This window comes from Sceloporus occidentalis, unplaced genomic scaffold (genome assembly GCF_023333645.1).
Source record: "Sceloporus occidentalis isolate IW3139 unplaced genomic scaffold, rSceOcc1.0.p SCAF_15, whole genome shotgun sequence".
NCBI classification, from domain to species: domain Eukaryota; kingdom Metazoa; phylum Chordata; class Lepidosauria; order Squamata; family Phrynosomatidae; genus Sceloporus; species Sceloporus occidentalis.
This window is the reverse complement of record NW_028316995.1, coordinates 16,500,671-16,518,588: the sequence shown is the minus strand read 5'-3', so window position 1 is coordinate 16,518,588 and position 17,918 is coordinate 16,500,671. Positions and strand designations below refer to the sequence as shown.

The 17,918-nt window shown below is 40.6% G+C and overlaps 2 protein-coding genes across 4 annotated transcripts; one reads left to right on the top strand and one right to left on the bottom strand.

Annotated features, from left to right (window-relative positions):
- Positions 1–614: 614 nt before the first annotated feature.
- LOC149303326 (protein transport protein Sec23A-like) lies at positions 615–9,016 on the bottom strand. Of its 3 annotated transcripts, none has more exons than XM_089481470.1 (19): positions 8,796–9,016; positions 8,181–8,238; positions 7,938–8,046; positions 7,314–7,495; positions 6,939–7,024; positions 6,670–6,814; positions 6,164–6,322; positions 5,237–5,352; positions 5,019–5,142; positions 4,753–4,833; positions 4,272–4,361; positions 4,000–4,106; positions 3,764–3,917; positions 2,884–2,961; positions 2,368–2,529; positions 2,176–2,262; positions 1,653–1,808; positions 1,466–1,531; positions 615–704 (listed from the first exon to the last, which is right to left on the bottom strand). In XM_089481470.1, exons 1-19 carry the CDS (start codon positions 9,014–9,016, stop codon positions 615–617), a joined length of 2,271 nt encoding a protein of 756 aa, XP_089337596.1. The 3 variants fall into 3 exon arrangements, with proteins under 3 accessions (XP_089337596.1, XP_089337594.1, XP_089337595.1); XM_089481468.1 differs by having other exon boundaries at positions 2,368–2,584; positions 2,876–2,961; positions 7,314–7,550; positions 7,960–8,046; XM_089481469.1 differs by having other exon boundaries at positions 7,314–7,550; positions 7,960–8,046.
- Positions 9,017–11,118: 2,102 nt separating this feature from the next.
- On the top strand, positions 11,119–17,820 carry RBBP9 (RB binding protein 9, serine hydrolase). Its single transcript, XM_089481438.1, has 5 exons — positions 11,119–11,320; positions 12,685–12,798; positions 13,169–13,274; positions 17,113–17,198; positions 17,594–17,820. Exons 1-5 carry the CDS (start codon positions 11,119–11,121, stop codon positions 17,818–17,820), a joined length of 735 nt encoding a protein of 244 aa, XP_089337564.1.
- Positions 17,821–17,918: the final 98 nt, after the last annotated feature.

Sequence of the window (17,918 nt, the reverse complement as noted above, 5' to 3'; positions counted from 1 at the left end):
CATGGATGTAGTTATTTGGGCTAATGAAGGAACACCCAAACCTGCATTGTTTCAGGACTTTATAAGAAGGAAGGTGGGGTACACATGCCCTACGGGATACCACATAGCGACCCTGCCTACATAACATTAATAAAAATAGTACACGCTTCAGTTTCACGCTTCCGGCTGGCATTTTTATTACAATAAAAAACAGAACCGTCAGTGGATCTCTCTGAATGATCCCCTGCTGGAGTATACTTTAATCCGGTCCCATTCACATTATTATGGCTCCAGCTCTTAATATTGCATTTCCCCTACTTAACAAGACACAATGGATGTTTTAGTAGAGGATTTTACTATGAATTTTGGGTGAATCCTTTACATTGACCATGGAAAATACAGGACTAACAAAGCATTGTGAATATATACATTCATTGTTAATTTCCATACACTATAATCATATCTGTAAAACAAAAATAATAAATTAGAACCTAAGAGATGTTACACAGAATAATGTGACTTCATATCTCTTATTTAGCTTTAAACTAAAATCTTGATTCATTCTTTTTAACTACATCAGGGAATGTCTTCTAAAACTCTTTTTTAAGACTCAGTTGTCAGCAGCTGAAATGCTTTTAGGATGCGGTAGAAACTGCCAGCTTTTTCAAATGATCCATGAAAACTTGTAAGCTGACATCGTCGGTAAGGATGGGAGCTCCAGCCTCCTAGAGAGTAAAGCATGTTACAATTAATTCAACTCAGCATCAGTTACATTAAGGTTTCAGATTTTTGGTTCAATGTATATAAACAGTAATAAAAAGTGCATAACACAGCTTAAGTTTTTAAGCAGATGGACAGTTGCCGCTGTCCAGGAGAACCAACGTCATAACGTTGGATACAAAGCAGGTTCCTATCATGGAACATACTTAGAGTGGTTGTATGTATAGGGTAAACGTATGTTACAAAGTATGTTTTATGTTACATAGAACAAGAGTTTAGGTAAACATTTCTCCAGCACAATCGATTAAAATATCCTCAGTCAGTCCCTGTTCTCCAACGGTTTCAAAAGGGCAGTCACAAACCAGAAGGTCAATACTAACAATAAAGCCAGCAGTATAGCAAACGCATTTTTCAGCATTTGTTGTTTTACTTTACTGTAAAAGTCTGACAGCACCACTGCTTCTAATTCGCGCATGCTCAATCTCAAAACATTTTCCCCCAACATCATTGTTCAGGATTGAACCATGTCATAAACCGTTCATTCCACAGTACGATTGGCTACTAACGTGTCAAGCGAAAAGTGCAAAGGAGAACCAAGCTCTATGCAATGAAACACTTTGCAGAGTATTGTGAGACTGAAAGGGACTTCTATACTTAACAAGAACAAGATATTAAACATTGACAAAAAAAGGTCACAATCCCTTTCAAAAAAATAAACATTTTAGGAAATCATAGCCTGTAAGGGTGTAGTAATGATTTAACGTACCTGTCCCCAGTTGTACAAGTTGTTGTGCGTCTGTGATGGATTTACTTTAGACAGAAGGAATCGAGCCTACAAAATTGCGAGAGAATCACAGAAAGGTTTGGGGGTTTTGTTTTTTTTTGCTTTCAAATGTTTGATATGCAAAAGGACATAGATCAGGTTTCTATATTTTAGTATTTCCATTACTCACCTGGCTGCTTCCATGCTCTGTATTAATATAACGCGGCATTGGGAATCTGCTTTGTAAGATTTCCTGGGCATCATCTAAAGGCGCCTGCAGAAGATGCTTGAAGTTTTCATACTCGGGCATGTCCTGGTAGCCTGCGGTACGCCACTGTGCAATAGTCTGCAAATAGAACAAAAAAAATTGTATTCTTCAATATAATATTTACACAATTATTCTATTGCTCGGACTTGGTTTCAAGCTTCATTTTTTATGGTTCTAAGGTGTAGGACTACTAGTATGACAGCCTATTAGACACTATCATAATAGAACTACAACTATAGCAAAATAAATACATGGATGACTAAATATCCTGTTAACCCCTTCATGTTGAGCTTGTTTTGTGGGCACAACAAACTACGTTTCCTGTCCTCAAGGGGTTATCAATGCATTATGCTGAGCCAGCTTGTAGAGGGAATTCTGTGCATTTGGCTCTTAAGTGCCATATTTCAGCTCATACGATGTACCTGTCCAAATATAACCCACTTACTTCTCCGAGGTAGATGACAATCTGGAAAAAGGTGTCCATCAGGAGAATCCTGTCAGGTAAAATGCTACTGCTGTCTAGTAGGACAGGCTAAAGAAAAATATATCAGTGATTAATGAAGGCAGGCATTTCAGAAAAGGCACAGTGCCAAGTTCTATTTTTACAAATGACTTATTTCTAATTCGGTTTCCATACCTCTGGGGGCCCGTAGAATGAGTACGAGTAGAGAATAGGCTGGATCATGATGAGAGATTGGGTCAAATCCTGTCTAGCAAAGTGATGACGATAGTAAGAGGACTCATCAGGGCTGTTATTAAACACTTGCAGGAATGGAGATCTTCTTAAATGGAACATGAACTGTGCATATTCAGGAGACAATACAAAAACATTAGTCAAGGACATACCTATAATGCTATTATTTACAATAGTTTAACTGTGCACCAAGAAAACAGAGTGACAGGTGCGTGCTACACCCTCTTAACTTTGCTTAGAAAAAAGAAAAGCACCCCTAAATATGCTTTCTACGCAAAATAATTTTATTATTTTCTTTAAACAAGGCCACGTCAGAGCCCTAAACTATTTTTGAATGCTGGCTTGAAGTCTTGTGCCCTATGGCATACAAGATTACGTTCTGACGAAGGTTACACATTCTTTCACGTAAGCGTTCGTTTCTAAGTTATGCTATAAACATCCATCACAGCACCATCTTACCTGAGGATACAGAGAGAAAGAGTCTGAAAGCCGGAAGGAAGTTGGGTCATCTTTGTTGTACTGGCCAAACTTCTGGCACTGCGTAAAAGAAAGTTAAATTAATAACAATGCAAACATAGACAACATGGTAGATTAGCCTTTCATATGAATAACAGGATACCTGGTTCAATAATACATTATACAATAGGTTTGTCAATAATAGTTTATACAGTGTGTTTAACAAACACCAAAGTCAGTATATTGAAAACACACACACACACACACATATATATATATATATATATATATATATATATATATATATATATATATACACACACACGCACACATATATATATATTATATATATATATTGTAGAATGAGATGCCCTTTTACGAGCCCTTACTTCTTAATACTCCTAACAGTTTCCATGGACTCTGGGCTACAAAATATCACGTGAATTATTTAGTAGAGAATGGGTTATGGTATATATTATACTGGTTGGCACATATATCAGATTAAGAAAGGGATGAATACATTCAACATATAACACATCAGATAAAAGCTTTTCAGCCCTATTTGTTGATAGTTACATTAATTGTAATATTCGGCTACACCCTTATGAGTCAAGGCAAAAAAAATGGAAATTAACTTTCCACATTATTTGCTTTTAATCGTAAGTAAACCAATACTCTTCAAACAGCTTTATTCAGGTAATGCGTTTGCAATATAATACATACCAGTTTAAGGGGCTAGTAATACTTCAGAGGGTTTGTAAAAAGGTATGCAAAACAAGCATTTCCAATTCTTTTGCTATAATTGTCATAAGTCCCAACTGGATACATCAAGTTATGATACTCATGCATTGCAGTAATATCCTAATAACAGCGTTCTACTTACAAGTCTGATGAGTTGCCTGTCCAACCATCTGAGTACATCAGGTCCCTCCTCAGTCTCCACTCTGTAAACTCCCAGACGAGCCATTAGTACAGCAGCAGCTTCCTGGTCAAAGGCTGCTTCAATGTGCTGAAGCTGGGTCTGTGCGTCTGCCCAACTAATAACAGAAATCATTTTAGGCAATTCTATAAAGCTTTCCTAGAATCCCCCTTGTATGTCACGTTAACATAAGTACATACTTCCTGGCGATGGTGGTCACTCTGATCCGTTTCTGAGTGCTGGAGTGCTGGTACTGGGTCACAAACTGAACAGCTCCCCGGCCACCCTGAGGAATGGGGGCATTGTGCTTAAAAGGAAAAAACAAAATGATTATACAAAGAATAAGCCAAGTCAACTTTAACTTAATCAATAACTGTAATAATTGGTATCTCCAGAACCACTTCATCTAAACCTGTGTGCAAAATACTTTACTATAAACCACGCTCCCCTCTAAGAGAGTAAAATGTCTTACCTGGTTAACCACTTCAAAATAAAAGGCCAAGGTTGTGCTAGGATCCAGGCTGCATATTTTCCACTGGCATGTCCCACCAACACCCAATTCCTGAAGAGAGAAGAAGGTGTTGTATTACATGGCTGCTATTTTAACGCCATTATATTATTAATTCAAAAACAGCAAAAGGTTTAGGGCAAGAATTTAAGAGGCAAGCACACATGCACCACTAGATATTAGTAATCCAAGTCCAGAGCAGAGTCTTCCTCTCCTTCTGTACCAGTATGTTTTAGCGTGTTAAGGTTGTTATGTACTTGTAACAGTGCTACAGAACCCGATGGCTCTATGTAAATTTTGGAGACATTTAGTTATAAAGAGGTTGGGTGGTAGCACACAAAGATACCCCCCCATCTCTGACTCTATATCATGCATTACATCATATCCAACACAGCCAAAAATAATTTACAATGGAAAGATAATCGCTGCAAATCATCATACTTACATTTTCAGAGATGCAAGGTCCTTTCACATTCAAGGAAACACAGGGTCCAATAGCTCCTGAAATTTTCAGCTCCCTTGAAGTCTGTTAGGAAGAACCAAAAACTTAAGTGTATGGCCTTATATTAAAAAGATCTATTTGTTGCCCACGTTAAAGATGGCAAAAGTTGAGGTATGTATCAGACAGGTAAGCGAGAGCACAGCTGCTCACAACTTCACATCCATAGTGAACAGTGGCTGTTTGTTATGTATGATAACTATTTAACTCACCTTCACTTCAAGGTTTGCTCCAAAGGCCATTTTGAATTCCTGATTTAAATCTTTGCTAAAAACTCTCTGGAAGGTTTGTTTAAACAGCGAGGTATTAAAAGAGTCTCCAATAACAATCTGGCCACTGCAAAAGCAGACATATAGTGTTTTAGGGTGCTATAACACACAGGCAGAGTACTGTAACACAACCTTGTATCATATTAAATCATAGAACATACCCGGTGAGGTTTGAACAACACTTCATCTCCAAAAGACCAGTCTGATCCAGGGCGCAAGCATAAATATCAATGCAGTGTCCGTTGGCTGCTGTGCGATTTGCCAGTGCTTCATAGTGCTGCGGAGAACATACAGGTTTGTGCCATACTTCACAGGGATGAGAAATGCAGACATACAGGACATATGCCTACACACATTGATTTATATGCACATATATATTATGTGGTAAAGTGTATGGGAGAGTGGTTGATGGGATATATGTCTCACCTGGTTTCCTCAGCCAGGCACGGTAGCAAACCCAGGAGCCCTCAGGTGAGGCTTCCTAAGCTCATTACTGGGGAGGAAGCCTTACAAGAGAGGGCTGTTGGGTTTGCAGGGTGGAGGAGGGACTGAGGCAGGGAGCAGCTACAGCCAGCGCTGCAGCCCACCAGGTATGAGGTTTTACCCATGGACAACCTGTTACTTTGACCGTAGGCTTGTAGAGAGGTATCCGGATGTTTAGTTAGAGCCGGACAGGCTTAGAGTTTGTTTTATTTGCAAGGGGCTCTGTGCCTACATCGTCTAAATAAACACGCTTGACTTTTGAAACCTGTGTGAATACTGTCATTGCCGCCCCAGGCGTGAGCTGTCCCCTACAATATATATATACACATATTTAAATAAAACAAACCAGCACAACACAGGCTTCAAAAAACACAAGAGGTAAAAAAAATAAAAAATGTACAAAGTGAATTGACACTTGAACCGCTAGAAGACTCTTCAAGTTTCTTGCAACAATTGAACAATTGTACTTAAGTGAAAGCAGATCTCTCTGGTTTGATGAAAAAGATATTTGCAAATGCAAAGCCACAAAGGGCTTTATTGTATAACAGTCACGTAGTCTATTCTAAAGCTTCCCCCACCATGCAGGAATCCCAACAGCCATTTACCTTAATGGCTTTCTTCATGAGACGTGCATTGTCCTTTTCAATATCGTGCCAGGAGCGGATTGGTGTTTTGAGTTCATCACCAACCACCATGCCGGGGCCTTGAGTAGGAGGACCTCCAGTAAACAGCATTATTCTGGCCCCTGTATTTGGAAGTGTCCCCTGAATAGAAGCACAATAACATCATTTGTAAGGGAACAAAAGAACAACTAAAACACAGTATACAGCTACTATTAAAGTAAGGAATGGCTGTTAATTGTCCTGTAATTTGAACGTGCTCACAACTCCTTGAGCTATACAGGGTTATAGCCATCAGACTACTTTTCTTATATCTGAATTTGTGCTAAAAGACAAATTAACAGTGTCAACTTGACTTATAAAGTTCCAGCGCGCCTACTGATGCTGTATTAAAGGTGACCCACAACGCCAAATTAAGGCTGCACAAATTGACAGGTTACTTCCATGTTATTAGTCATCAGGGAAAAAAGAAAACTGGTGACAGCAATTACCTCCAGTAGTCCAACAGCAATAGACAAAGCCACTCCAGTGGATCTCAGAGGTCGTTTACCCTGAGGGACTGGCCACGGATCACGCTGTAACTCCCCAAGCAGGTCAGTTAAGTTCATGTCAATTTTGTGAACTGGCTGTAAAAACCTAAAAACGGGAGCAAATAGGATGGTTCATTAAAATGCCAAAAAGGGGGAATAAACCAGCACTACACAAAAGAGCATTTTGTAACAATAAACTATTATCACTAATTTTCACGCAGATATCTTACCGGCTTGACAAGGAGGGTTGCTCGTGGGGTTGTACAGGTCTCCCTTGCTGTGCTGGAGCTGCAGGCTTTGAAAGGCCTAACATATCCTAAAAATATATACACGGCATTCAGGTTAGACAAATGCGTAGAATACTACTTTATTTGCTGCAAGGAAATACGCTAAAGGTGTCTTTTTTCCTAAACGGAAACCAATAATTTTACATGGAGTTTTGAATGTAAAAATTCTTCAGTATTTACGTTCAGCGGAAAAGTGCATCTGTTCTGTATTTGTCATGAAAACAGTCAGAGGGATCAAAGGGTAATTTTACAATACCCATGGGGCTCCGCTAATGACTTAACACTTGGCTTGTGTGCAACAAAAACTCTAGCAGTTACCTGTATCTGCTTAGCAGTCAAATCCTTGGTCCCCCTGAAGACGTAGCTTTTAGAGATCCCATCACAGCTTAGTTCGTGCACTTGCACCATTCTGCCAAAGGTGATCAGACCAACCAGAGCATCTGGGGGCAACAAGCTTAGTGACATTTGCAGAGATTCTTTCAGAGCCTGTAGGTCTTCTTCTTCCAGACATGTGTCCACTACATATAAAAAGATCAGAGGAGTCGGAGGGCCTCTCTGCAAATTAGAGAACAAAATTTAAGATAATTCCTATGGTGTCAGCGGATTCTGCAGTGATGTACGATGGGTTCGATAAAAAAAAAATCTAATAAAAACTATTACAGCAAAAACTTTACATGCTGAGAACTGACAGTGAGGCAACATTCTTTACATTTTATAGATTATATTTAATAATATATTTAATAATGCTGAAAAAACTTTAGCCAATAGGAAACTGATACAGAGAAATCATTACTTTCAGCTGTATTATGCCAGGGTAAATAATATTACCGATCCTTAAAAAAACAAAAACAAAAAAACCCCCTAAATATTGCCGTATTTGTGACAATCCTACAAGACCAGACACTGTAAAAAAAAAAAAGAAAGCGCTTCAAACACTAATACCGAGAACACGTGCACACCGTACCTGAACTATGTATTCGATGGTGGAAAACTGTGGCATTAGCTCTGCAGGCTGATTTACTTCTGATATTCCTGCATATGTTGGTGGGAACTGCAAAATAAAGAAAATAGCTTAATCTATTAATGCCAACAAAAAGAGGAGTTGAAATTAGCTTATATTAAACCATATGAAAATAACGCTTTTCATCCAATACACAGAATATTAAGCAGGCAGGTTACACTCACTTGATTTCGCTGGAAGCAGAAATTACATGCCCACAGCTTGGCTCTGTAGTCAACTTGGCTGCGGAAGGAACACAGGTATAAGCCTACGATCTGTAGATGGTATCTTAGATAAAGGTATTATTACAATATTTAAATGTATGTGAAAATATGCAGCTAAACAAAGGTCGGCAAACCATCTCAACTCTTTCAGACAGCACATTGGTGGGACCCAATTTGACGGTTACTACTTTTCAGTGAGGTCTCAAGATTCTAATTATCAGCCTTTTAAAACGAATCTTGGATTATCCAACAAAGAGCCATTGGAAGACTCGAACGATGGCTGAAGATAAAGGGCCTATGAAGATATTCCATTAAAAAACAGCAGCAATAATAATTTACTAAATTAATGTCTACACTGTATCTCTGATCCATTTGATGTTATTTTAATGGACAAACTTTGCTTTTCTTCAAAAAACACAAGGACATTCCTAAGTGACCCCAAAATTTTGAATGGTAGTGTATATGTGTTTTGTATATAGAGACACAAGCGTAACTTACACGGTGTAAATAAAATAATGTTAACAAAGACCTCAAACGTCTTTAGGCTCTCACAGTAGCCCAACAAGGCCATCTTACCATAGTGGATTAAGAACAGCTTTGCAGGTCGGTCGTGTGCACAGCACTGGCTCGTACTGCACGGGCGGCAGGTCAGGACGTTCCTTCAGAGGGGTAAAAAGGCAGCCCAGAGGCACAACCAGCCGGGTGGCTTCCAGACGACTGGAAGGCCAAACGTTCCAACTGAATCGCACCCCGTCACGCTCTTCATTCTGCTGAATAAACTCCTGGTAGGTTGCCATGGAAACGCAGGAAAGCTGGAAGGTGTCAGAACAAGAAATTCAGGTGACTTACTGTAAATGCAAGAAAGACATTTCTACTTAGGGGGGCTTCTAGGTTTAGTAGGACAAAGATATCAAAGGTCTACATTTCCTTACTACTTACGATGCAAACCAACCCCGTGTGCCCTGTACAGTATGTGAGAATATAGATGCAAGCTGGCAGATCGGGTGAGGGCTCTGCAAACACATTTGTTTGTTCTTCAATCTAGTTAATCAGAAGGGAAGCACTGCTACGTGAATATGCCCATTTTCATTGAGACCAGCACTAATTTAGAAAGAAACAACAACTACGATCACCAGATAAAGATACGCTGACATACTGCATGCCTTACACGTTCAATCCTAAAATGATCGCATTGCTACGCAGAGACACATTTCATTTGCACTTTGATACGTTACTAATGAATGTATCTGATGAACCTGCATCAATACGACTGATAATACGCAAACCTTTCAAGAACACAGGCGGTTATGTCAAGGTCCAAGTACATTCCACTGCACAAAAAGCCAGCACCAAGAAAAAAGCTCATTAAAGCCAAGATCCGGCTTGTAACGTTTGCTTGCATGTTTGCTTTTAGAGCAGATGAGAAGCAGTTTGGAGAAACTAATCCTGGACACATTCTGAACAAAAGGCTGTTTTGCAAAAATCAAAACATACTTATAAAACTTACTAAATGCAACAAATATACACTCAGGCCATATAGCGCTCTTGGAAGCATTGTATGCGAAGCCGAGACAATGCAGTGTTGTGTATTAAAAGTGACTCTTGTCAAGGCTTTAAAGAGGCTTCAAATGTTGCAGCCAAATCACGGTTTAATTGAATCCTCAGAGTATCGGTCCGATACGTGGAACTTGTACCATGTTCATAGGAAAAGACAAACGTCTATTCTAATGCGCATTATCTGCTATTTTAATATTAAACAGGATGTGCCGGTTATGGAAAGAAGAGCGAGGGACTGTCTAATAGAAACGTTTAAATACTTCAAGTGCAGGAGGGTCGGCTTTAGACATAATGCTAGGGAATTTTACTTTACTAAGAGGGTGGTAGATAAAACAGCCTCCCATAAGAAGTGGTATTGGCTAATACAATAATTTCATTTAAACATGTGATAAAGCTATCCCGAATCTAAGATGACACCAAAGACTCATTAAGGTCTGAGACTTTATATCAGGAAAGATGGGCTCGACGGTTCTTATCTGCCGTCAAATTCTATGTTTCCATGATCTGTATGGCGGCAGCTGTCACCATGTATAAGCGTCCTACATACCCTAAAGGCATGTCAACTATTCAAAGTGTTCAGTTATATGCGATGGATGTTCTCACAACAATATTTACATCCCGCTATATTATTATATATATATATATATATACACACAAAATCTATCAACAGACATCACAGATTATATTGTTTCAGGATTATAAACAAATTAGACAGAGATTGACAGAAAACACATTTAATGTTAAATTATGCATCTGTAACCTAAACAGCACTGACAGATGCAAACGGTAAATCAATCCCATATATCTTAAAACACATACACATTGTGAAAAGGCAACTGCCACCTACTGGGGGATGGGCAGAGGCATCTATACAGTGCATGACCCCTATATGCCTGCCACCGACCTAAACATACAGCTGTATCTGCCCACCACTCCGTGTACTAACTGGAGGCTATTGGGAAATCAGTGAGATCTACACTTATTATTATTATTATTTACACTTACTGTTTTTAAGCACAAAGATCATGTAAACATCCATACAACATATACACACATATATATATATATATATTACACACACATTAATATATATATATATATATATATATATATATATATATATATAGCTTTCTATATAAGCAAAGCACCACAATGAATATTCTCTAAGATTGTCTCACAATAATATTTAACCCTTCAGCAGCTAATAGAATTATTTACCACCACTAATGTACAGTATATCAGTCATAATGAATGTGAATTTTGTTTTGTATATGTCGGCACAGGAATACCCCCTCCCATCCCCTCTCCATTTAAATGTAATAGAAACTATATGTAGCCGGTTATGTATCACACCGAGCAATACAAGCCCCTCTCCGATAGGATATTACAAACGTATCGTTTTAAATCAAGCTTCACACCTCACCTTTATCGCATTCACAGTTCGGGTGGTCGCTATGTAACTCCGGAGGCCGCAGAGCTCAGTATCCGGGTGCGAACTTCTTCCGGTCCGGCGAAGTACAGCTCAGCAATAGGCCAAAGAGCTGGTATGACGTCTAAAGAAGGGCGGAACCATCCTTCTAGCCACGTCAGTTTCCCGGAACCAATCGGACGTCGCTTCATCCGCCTCGGAATGGAACTTTACGCGGCGCACGTCATCATAGGGAGGAACCAGCCCGCCCTTTTTGTATTGACGTCATCATCAAGCTGCAAGTATGCGCCTGTGGCGAAAAATAAAGATCAAAATACCGTAAAGATTTTGTGTGAATGCGTTGGCGTGCACGCGAGCAAATACACACGAATACACATTTTAAGGCGGGCGATAATTGAAGCTCGTCTAACGCGTTCACACTTTCGGGTAATTCGTGTAGACCGGGAGTGGTTAATGAAAACACTCTGTATCCTATCAACAGATGTGCAGACCTAGGAGAGGATTAAGCTGAGTTAATGGTGTATTAGCATTATAAACAATACTATGTTTTTAATGTCCATAATCATATCTAGATACTAAAAGTACTGTGTCGTTTTTGTGCCTAAATATATTTATATACATTTGGGTGCGACCGTGCGAGGTGTTTGCAGATATGTGATATGCATGGAACCCATGTGCTGCTTCCATTAGAGAAAAGAAATGCTGGGCATAACGTTCTCCCAATCTCTCATTATATCTCCCCTCCTCTCCCCTCCCCTCCTCTCCCCTCCTCTCCCCTCCCCTCCTCTCCTCTCCCCTCCCCTCCTCTCCTCTCCCCTCCTCTCCTCTCCCCTCCTCTCCTCTCCCCTCCCCTCCTCTCCTCTCCCCTCCCCTCCTCTCCCCTCCCCTCCTCTCCCCTCCCCTCCTCTCCCCTCCCCTCCTCTCCTCCCCTCCTCCCCCCTCCCCTCCCCTCCCCTCCTCTCCCCTCCCCTCCTCTCCTCTCCCCTCCCCTCCTCTCCTCTCCCCTCCCCTCCCCTCCTCTCCTCTCCCCTCCCCTCCCCTCCTTCCTCTCCTCCCCTTAGGTTAGAGACTTTCAGCCTAATAATTCCCTCATTAAACCAAATATTCTGATATCACAGATATCTTATCGCTGTGATAATAGGCATAATCGGAGAGTTTACAGGAAAGTTGTTTCATTCTTTAAGGGCCAAAGCTGGTGAGAAGGGCTGAGCTCACACTGTATAATTCATAACTCTATCGATTAGGCAGTTTAAGAACTTTCTACAGGACCAGTCAAGTTCTTCCCGCGGCAGAAGCTCACTGGGGTTCCCCCTTTCATTAAGTGCAGTGAAGGCGCTGGAATTACTAGGTATTACAGAGCTCACCGTATTTGCTTTAGCGAGACTCAGTGCCGCTGATAATTCTTTTGGGTCCACTGATGATGCAATACAGAGGTGCAGTTTGCAATTGGAAGTCATCATATCCAGGTTAATTCTTTAGGTCATGACCAGAATACTGATTATGAAGTTGCCTATTCCTGCCCCGTTTACATATGTGCACTATATCTACAGATCGCAGAGTTCCAGTGTCTGCTCCGAAACATGCCTGATCCATGTAAGTTAGTTCTCTTATTCTTAACGTAGAGTTAATTTATTCTGTGAGATAAATTCCACGTTTGAGTTCAGGAATGATTGGGGGAAATCGAACCAGGTGCTCTCTCTCCAGAAAGCAAAAAGCTCTTTATGGTTCGCTTTCCCCCGATTCGTCTCAGGAAATACATTTTTTTTTCAGTATCATTTTATACTTTTAGAATTTTATTCATTTAATCACTTATTTTGTGTTTGCACTACAAATATTTAATTATCTTTATTCTATCTAGATATCTAAAACGTCATGTTGTTACATTTTGGATAGCGAATTATATTGAAACAAGGTTTCAAGATATATTGCGTTCCAATGAAAATCCCAATTTCCCATAATGCAGATACGGCAAGAGAAACAATATGGCTGCCATTCATGAAGTCAGAGCTGCAGTGCGATGCTCGTACCGTGATCATAGGACATAGCTCTGGAGCTGCTGCCGCCATGAGGTAAACCGTACATTGTTGTTGTTGTTTTTTTATTCGTTTTTTATTTTAATCATTCAATACTCTGGCACTGGCATAATGGTCTGTGTGTTTGGGTAAATTAGTGGGTGCATGTGTCTGGATATGCTAGTATGTGTCTGGGTGCATGCGCGTTACAGTCGATATTAGACTTGTGTATTCATATTTGTACGAATTGCAAAGGTAACCCAATTTGCCCATTTCCTCAATTCGTATGAATCTCCAAGGGCAGATCCCCACAAAACAGATGAAAACGAGCAAAAAAGCTACAAATTTCCATCTGAAGTTTGTGGGTTCTTTTGCTCTGCCCGCCATGTCTGCGTCTTGCAGCACTCCGTTCTTGTTGCTGCGCTCCGCTTCCATGTCTTGCAGCTTCTTGTACTTCGTTTTCTTGTTCTTCTCCTTTCTTTCTTTTCGTGGCCTTAACCTGCAGGCGAACGTCCGCCAAAATGGCGGAGCCTCTGGTGCCGTTTTCTCCCTCGCATGGAGAATGTGAGATGTGCTGAAGATAAAGGCAAAACGGGAGGGAAGGATAAATGTTGTAGGGCGAGAGGAAAAGCTGTGAGAGCGGCCAATCTGGAGAAAGACTTCTGTGAGGAGCTGGAGAGTTGTGAAAGAGAGCAATACGAGGGAGAGCTGCGATGGAGTGGGAGAGTGTGTATATATGTATATGGCATTAGTGTTTGTGAGTGCAGTATGTGTTTGGTGTTAGAATGTGTGTTAAAGTATGACGAGTGTCTGTCAGCTTAGTGTAGTGTATGATGTTAGCATCAGTAAGTGGTGTTAGCGTGTCCTAGTGTGAGTGTGTATATGTTAGTGTGTGATGGAGTGACTATGGCGTTGTTGGATATTACAGTATTGGAGTGAGTGTGCTAATGATTGGTGTTATATTGGGTGCAAGCTTACTAAACTGTCAGTGGCATGTAGTCAGAGAACACCGCTCATGGTGTTTAACCCCTTAACGACAATTGCCGGTCCTGGCACGACACGGAAAAGCATGTGCTTTACGACAATTGACGTGCCAGGACCGGCACGTCTTTAAACGGGTGCAGAAAGCGATCTGTTTTCGCTTTCTGCACCCAAAAAAACGTTGCTGAATGCCTCGACCTCGAGGCATTCAGCAACGCCGCGATCGGAACGAAGGGGCCATCTCTGGCCCCTCCACGGGGCGTCAACATCCGCCATACTTTGTATGGCGGCGGACGCCCGTTTTAAAAGCGTTTAGGAGGCGATCGACGATCGCCTCCTAAACTTAAATGGTGTCGCTGGAATGCCTCGATCAGGAGGCATCCAGCGACACCAAACACTTACCTTTCGATGGGCTGTGACCGCTCCGGAGAGCGGTCACAGCCGCAGCTGCCGATGATCTTCGCCATCAAGCAAGATGGCCGCTGCCCTGTAACAGGAACCAACAAATTTTAAAAGTTCGCTAGATGGTCCAGACCATCTAGAGAACTTTGGCTCCACTTGCAGGTTGAATACAGGTACTGCATTCACCATGCAAGTCAATGGAACCCAACTTTCTAATCACAGTGTGATTAGTAAAAATAAATTTAAAAATAAAATAAAATTAATAATAATTAGAAAAAAAATAGTAAAAAACTAGTAAAATGTAAAAATCATTTTCCACTGATGTCACTATCAGGGGAACCTCCAAGTTGAAAAAAAATGTTAAAATTTTTTTTTTTAAAAAGACAAAAAAAAAAATATATATATATAAAAAATATATTTTTGTGAGCAAGTCCTAAAATTAGCATATTAGCTTAAAACAATTCTCGCATGGAAAGAGTTAAAATACTGGCATATTAAATGCCCGTGGGGTGTCTACTTTTAAAAAAGGTATGATTTGATGAGGTAAATTGAATTGGCCAGGTTCAACAACGTCCCAATTAACACCGGGGGAAGGATGGCCACACACCTAATTTCCAATTAGAAAAATGCACACGTACCAAATGTGGCCTTTTAGTTCCCACAAAAATGACAAACCCATGCATGTGGGGTATCACTGCGCTCAGGAGATGTTGCTGAACACATTATGGGGTGTCGTGTGACAGCGGCATATACCAGGAGCTGTAAATTCATACATAAAGTAGGTGTGTGTGTGAAAAATACACACACAAAAATACTACTGCAAACTTTGAAAACATGCTGGTGGTAAAATGTGTGCATGCAAAGAGTTAAAATACCAGCATTTAAAATACCCTGTGGTGTCTAGTTTTGAAAAATATATGGTTTTGTTGGGCACACTGAAATGGCCCGGCTCAAAGATGTACCAAATAGGGCATGGGCAGTGGATCCCCAAATGCCAAAGTTCAACATTGAAAAATGCGCATGCCCCAAATGTGGCCCTTTTGCCCCCAAACGGCCAGGCAAAATCATTCATGTGGGGTATCACTGTACTCAGGAGATGTTGCTGAACACATATTGGGGTGTTTTGTGATAGTGACATATACAAGAACTTTTTTATTCATACCTGAAGTAAAATGTGTGTGGAAAACCAAATGCAAAAAAATGACTACCACAAAGTTTGACAAAGACTGGTGGTAGATATGGTGCATGGAAAGAGTTAAAATACTAGCATTTGAAATACCCTGGGGTGTCTAGTTTTCAAAAATATATGGGTTTATTGGGCACACTGAAATGGCCCGGCTCAAAGATGTACCAAATAGGGCATGGGCAGTGGATCCCCAAATGCCAAAGTTCAAAATTGAAAAATGCGCATGCCCCAAATGTGGCCCTTTTGCCCCCAAACAGCCAGGCAAAATCATTCATGTGAGGTATCGCTGTACTCAGGAGATGTTGCTGAACACATATTGGGGTGTTTTGTGATAGTGACATAAACGAGAACCTTTTAATTCATACCTGAAGTAAAATGTGTGTGACAAAACAAATGCAAAAAAATGACTACCACAAAGTTTGACAAAAACTGGTGGTAGATATGGTGCATGGAAATAGTTAAAATACTAGCATTTGGAATACCCTGGGCTGTCTAGTTTTCAAAAATATATGATTTGATGGGGTAAATTGCATTGGCCGGGTTCAAAGATACCCGAAATGGCACATGGGGGGAAGAATTACCAGATTTGGAAAAAATGGCTTTGAAATAGCAAAACGCTACCTGTACTTATTGCCCCATAATGGGTAGAAAAAAGCAAAAAAACATAAAAACATTGGGTATTTCTAAACTCAGGACAAATAGTAGAATCCATTTAGCAGGTTTTTTCATTACCTTTTATAAATGAGTAAAAGATTTTTCAACTAAAAGTTAGAAACAGTCATTTTTTTCTAAATTTTTCACCATATTTTATACTTTTTTTAGTAGTAAATAATATGATACAATCAAAACAATGTCATCTAAAGAAAGCCCTTCTTGTCCTGAAAAAAACAATATCTAATGTGTGTGGGTTCAGTAAACGGGACAGAAGAAAATTACAGCTAAACACGAGCAGCGCAGAAATGTTAAAACGGCCATTGTCACGAAGGGTACAAAAAGTAAAATCAGCCTGTCACGAAGGGGTTAATACACCAGCGTATATGTTTGTTTATTATTCAGACCATTCTCAGACACAATTGCTTGTAAATAAATACCATATTAGTTACTGAGAATGATAAACGAGCAGCAGGAAATTCGCAGCCGACACACAACCGGTTTTGGACACCGATGTAACGTTAAGTAGGGGCCCCAGGAACAATTGCGGCTTGGTCACGTCAGGTAGCATAATGTTACACGACCCCACGGTACACACACAGTGTGCAACGATAAATGCCTGGGGACAAATGCGCTCGTTACTAATCTGTAGTAATTTGTGTGGTTTTCATGCAGGTTTGCTGAAAAGCATAAAGTTTATGGAATCATTTTAGTCTCTGCATACACCTCCGACTTAGGGGATGAAAACGAGAAAGCAAGTGGTACGTATCTTTCTAAAACATATCTGCTCGGAAAGGCTGCTGTTGCTCCAGAAACAAATGAAAACGACGTCTTCTTAAGGGCTGGGCCTCCCACAGACATAAGTGTCCATTACCACAACACATCAGCTTTGTATGGAACACGATGCGTTCGTTTCTACACCAGCTTTAAGCCTTTGCTGGTAGGCAGATGATGAAGGTCGGTGGCTGGGAAAATAGCATACCACGGTTTATTTCCTTATTAAAGAATCATTACGTGTTGAAGGTCCTCACTGTGCCCATTCCTTAAGCTTACTGCATAAACCGCTTTATGAAAACGTGACACGCACGCTGACATGGGAGCCGGGCGGCATTGTGCTCATTTAAATCCACTCACAGAATCCCGTCTACAATCTTAGGATATTTCAACCGGCCGTGGCAATGGGAGAAGATAAAGTCAAACTGCCAGCACATCGTACAGTTTGCATCCACGGACGATCCGTTTTTGCCATGGAGCGAGCAGCAGGCAGTGGCCGATAATTTGGCGGCTGAGCTACACAAATACACGGACCGCGGACACTTCCAGAATACCGAGTTTAACGAGCTCGTGAGTGCGGTGAAGAACCTGATTACTGCGTCGCAGTAAACGCTTCATGGACTGTAAGAGGTGGTGGGGGGATAATTAGTCACATCAGTGGCTACACACGAAAGCTACTAAAAAACAATCTGTGCGGGATGCTGGAT

Coding starts and splice junctions, on each gene's coding strand:
- LOC149303326 (XM_089481468.1), bottom strand. CDS start 9,016: ATGGCAACCTACCAGGAGTTTATTCAGCAGAATGAAGAGCGTGACGGG. Junction 4,834..5,018: donor GAGCAAACCTTGAAGTGAAG/GTGAGTTAAATA, acceptor TCTTCCTAACAG/ACTTCAAGGGAGCTGAAAAT. Junction 2,263..2,367: donor CATTCTACGGGCCCCCAGAG/GTATGGAAACCG, acceptor ATTTTTCTTTAG/CCTGTCCTACTAGACAGCAG.
- RBBP9 (XM_089481438.1), top strand. CDS start 11,119: ATGTATCACACCGAGCAATACAAGCCCCTCTCCGATAGGATATTACAA. Junction 11,321..12,684: donor AGCAATAGGCCAAAGAGCTG/GTATGACGTCTA, acceptor TTAATTCTTTAG/GTCATGACCAGAATACTGAT. Junction 12,799..13,168: donor CCGAAACATGCCTGATCCAT/GTAAGTTAGTTC, acceptor CCCATAATGCAG/ATACGGCAAGAGAAACAATA.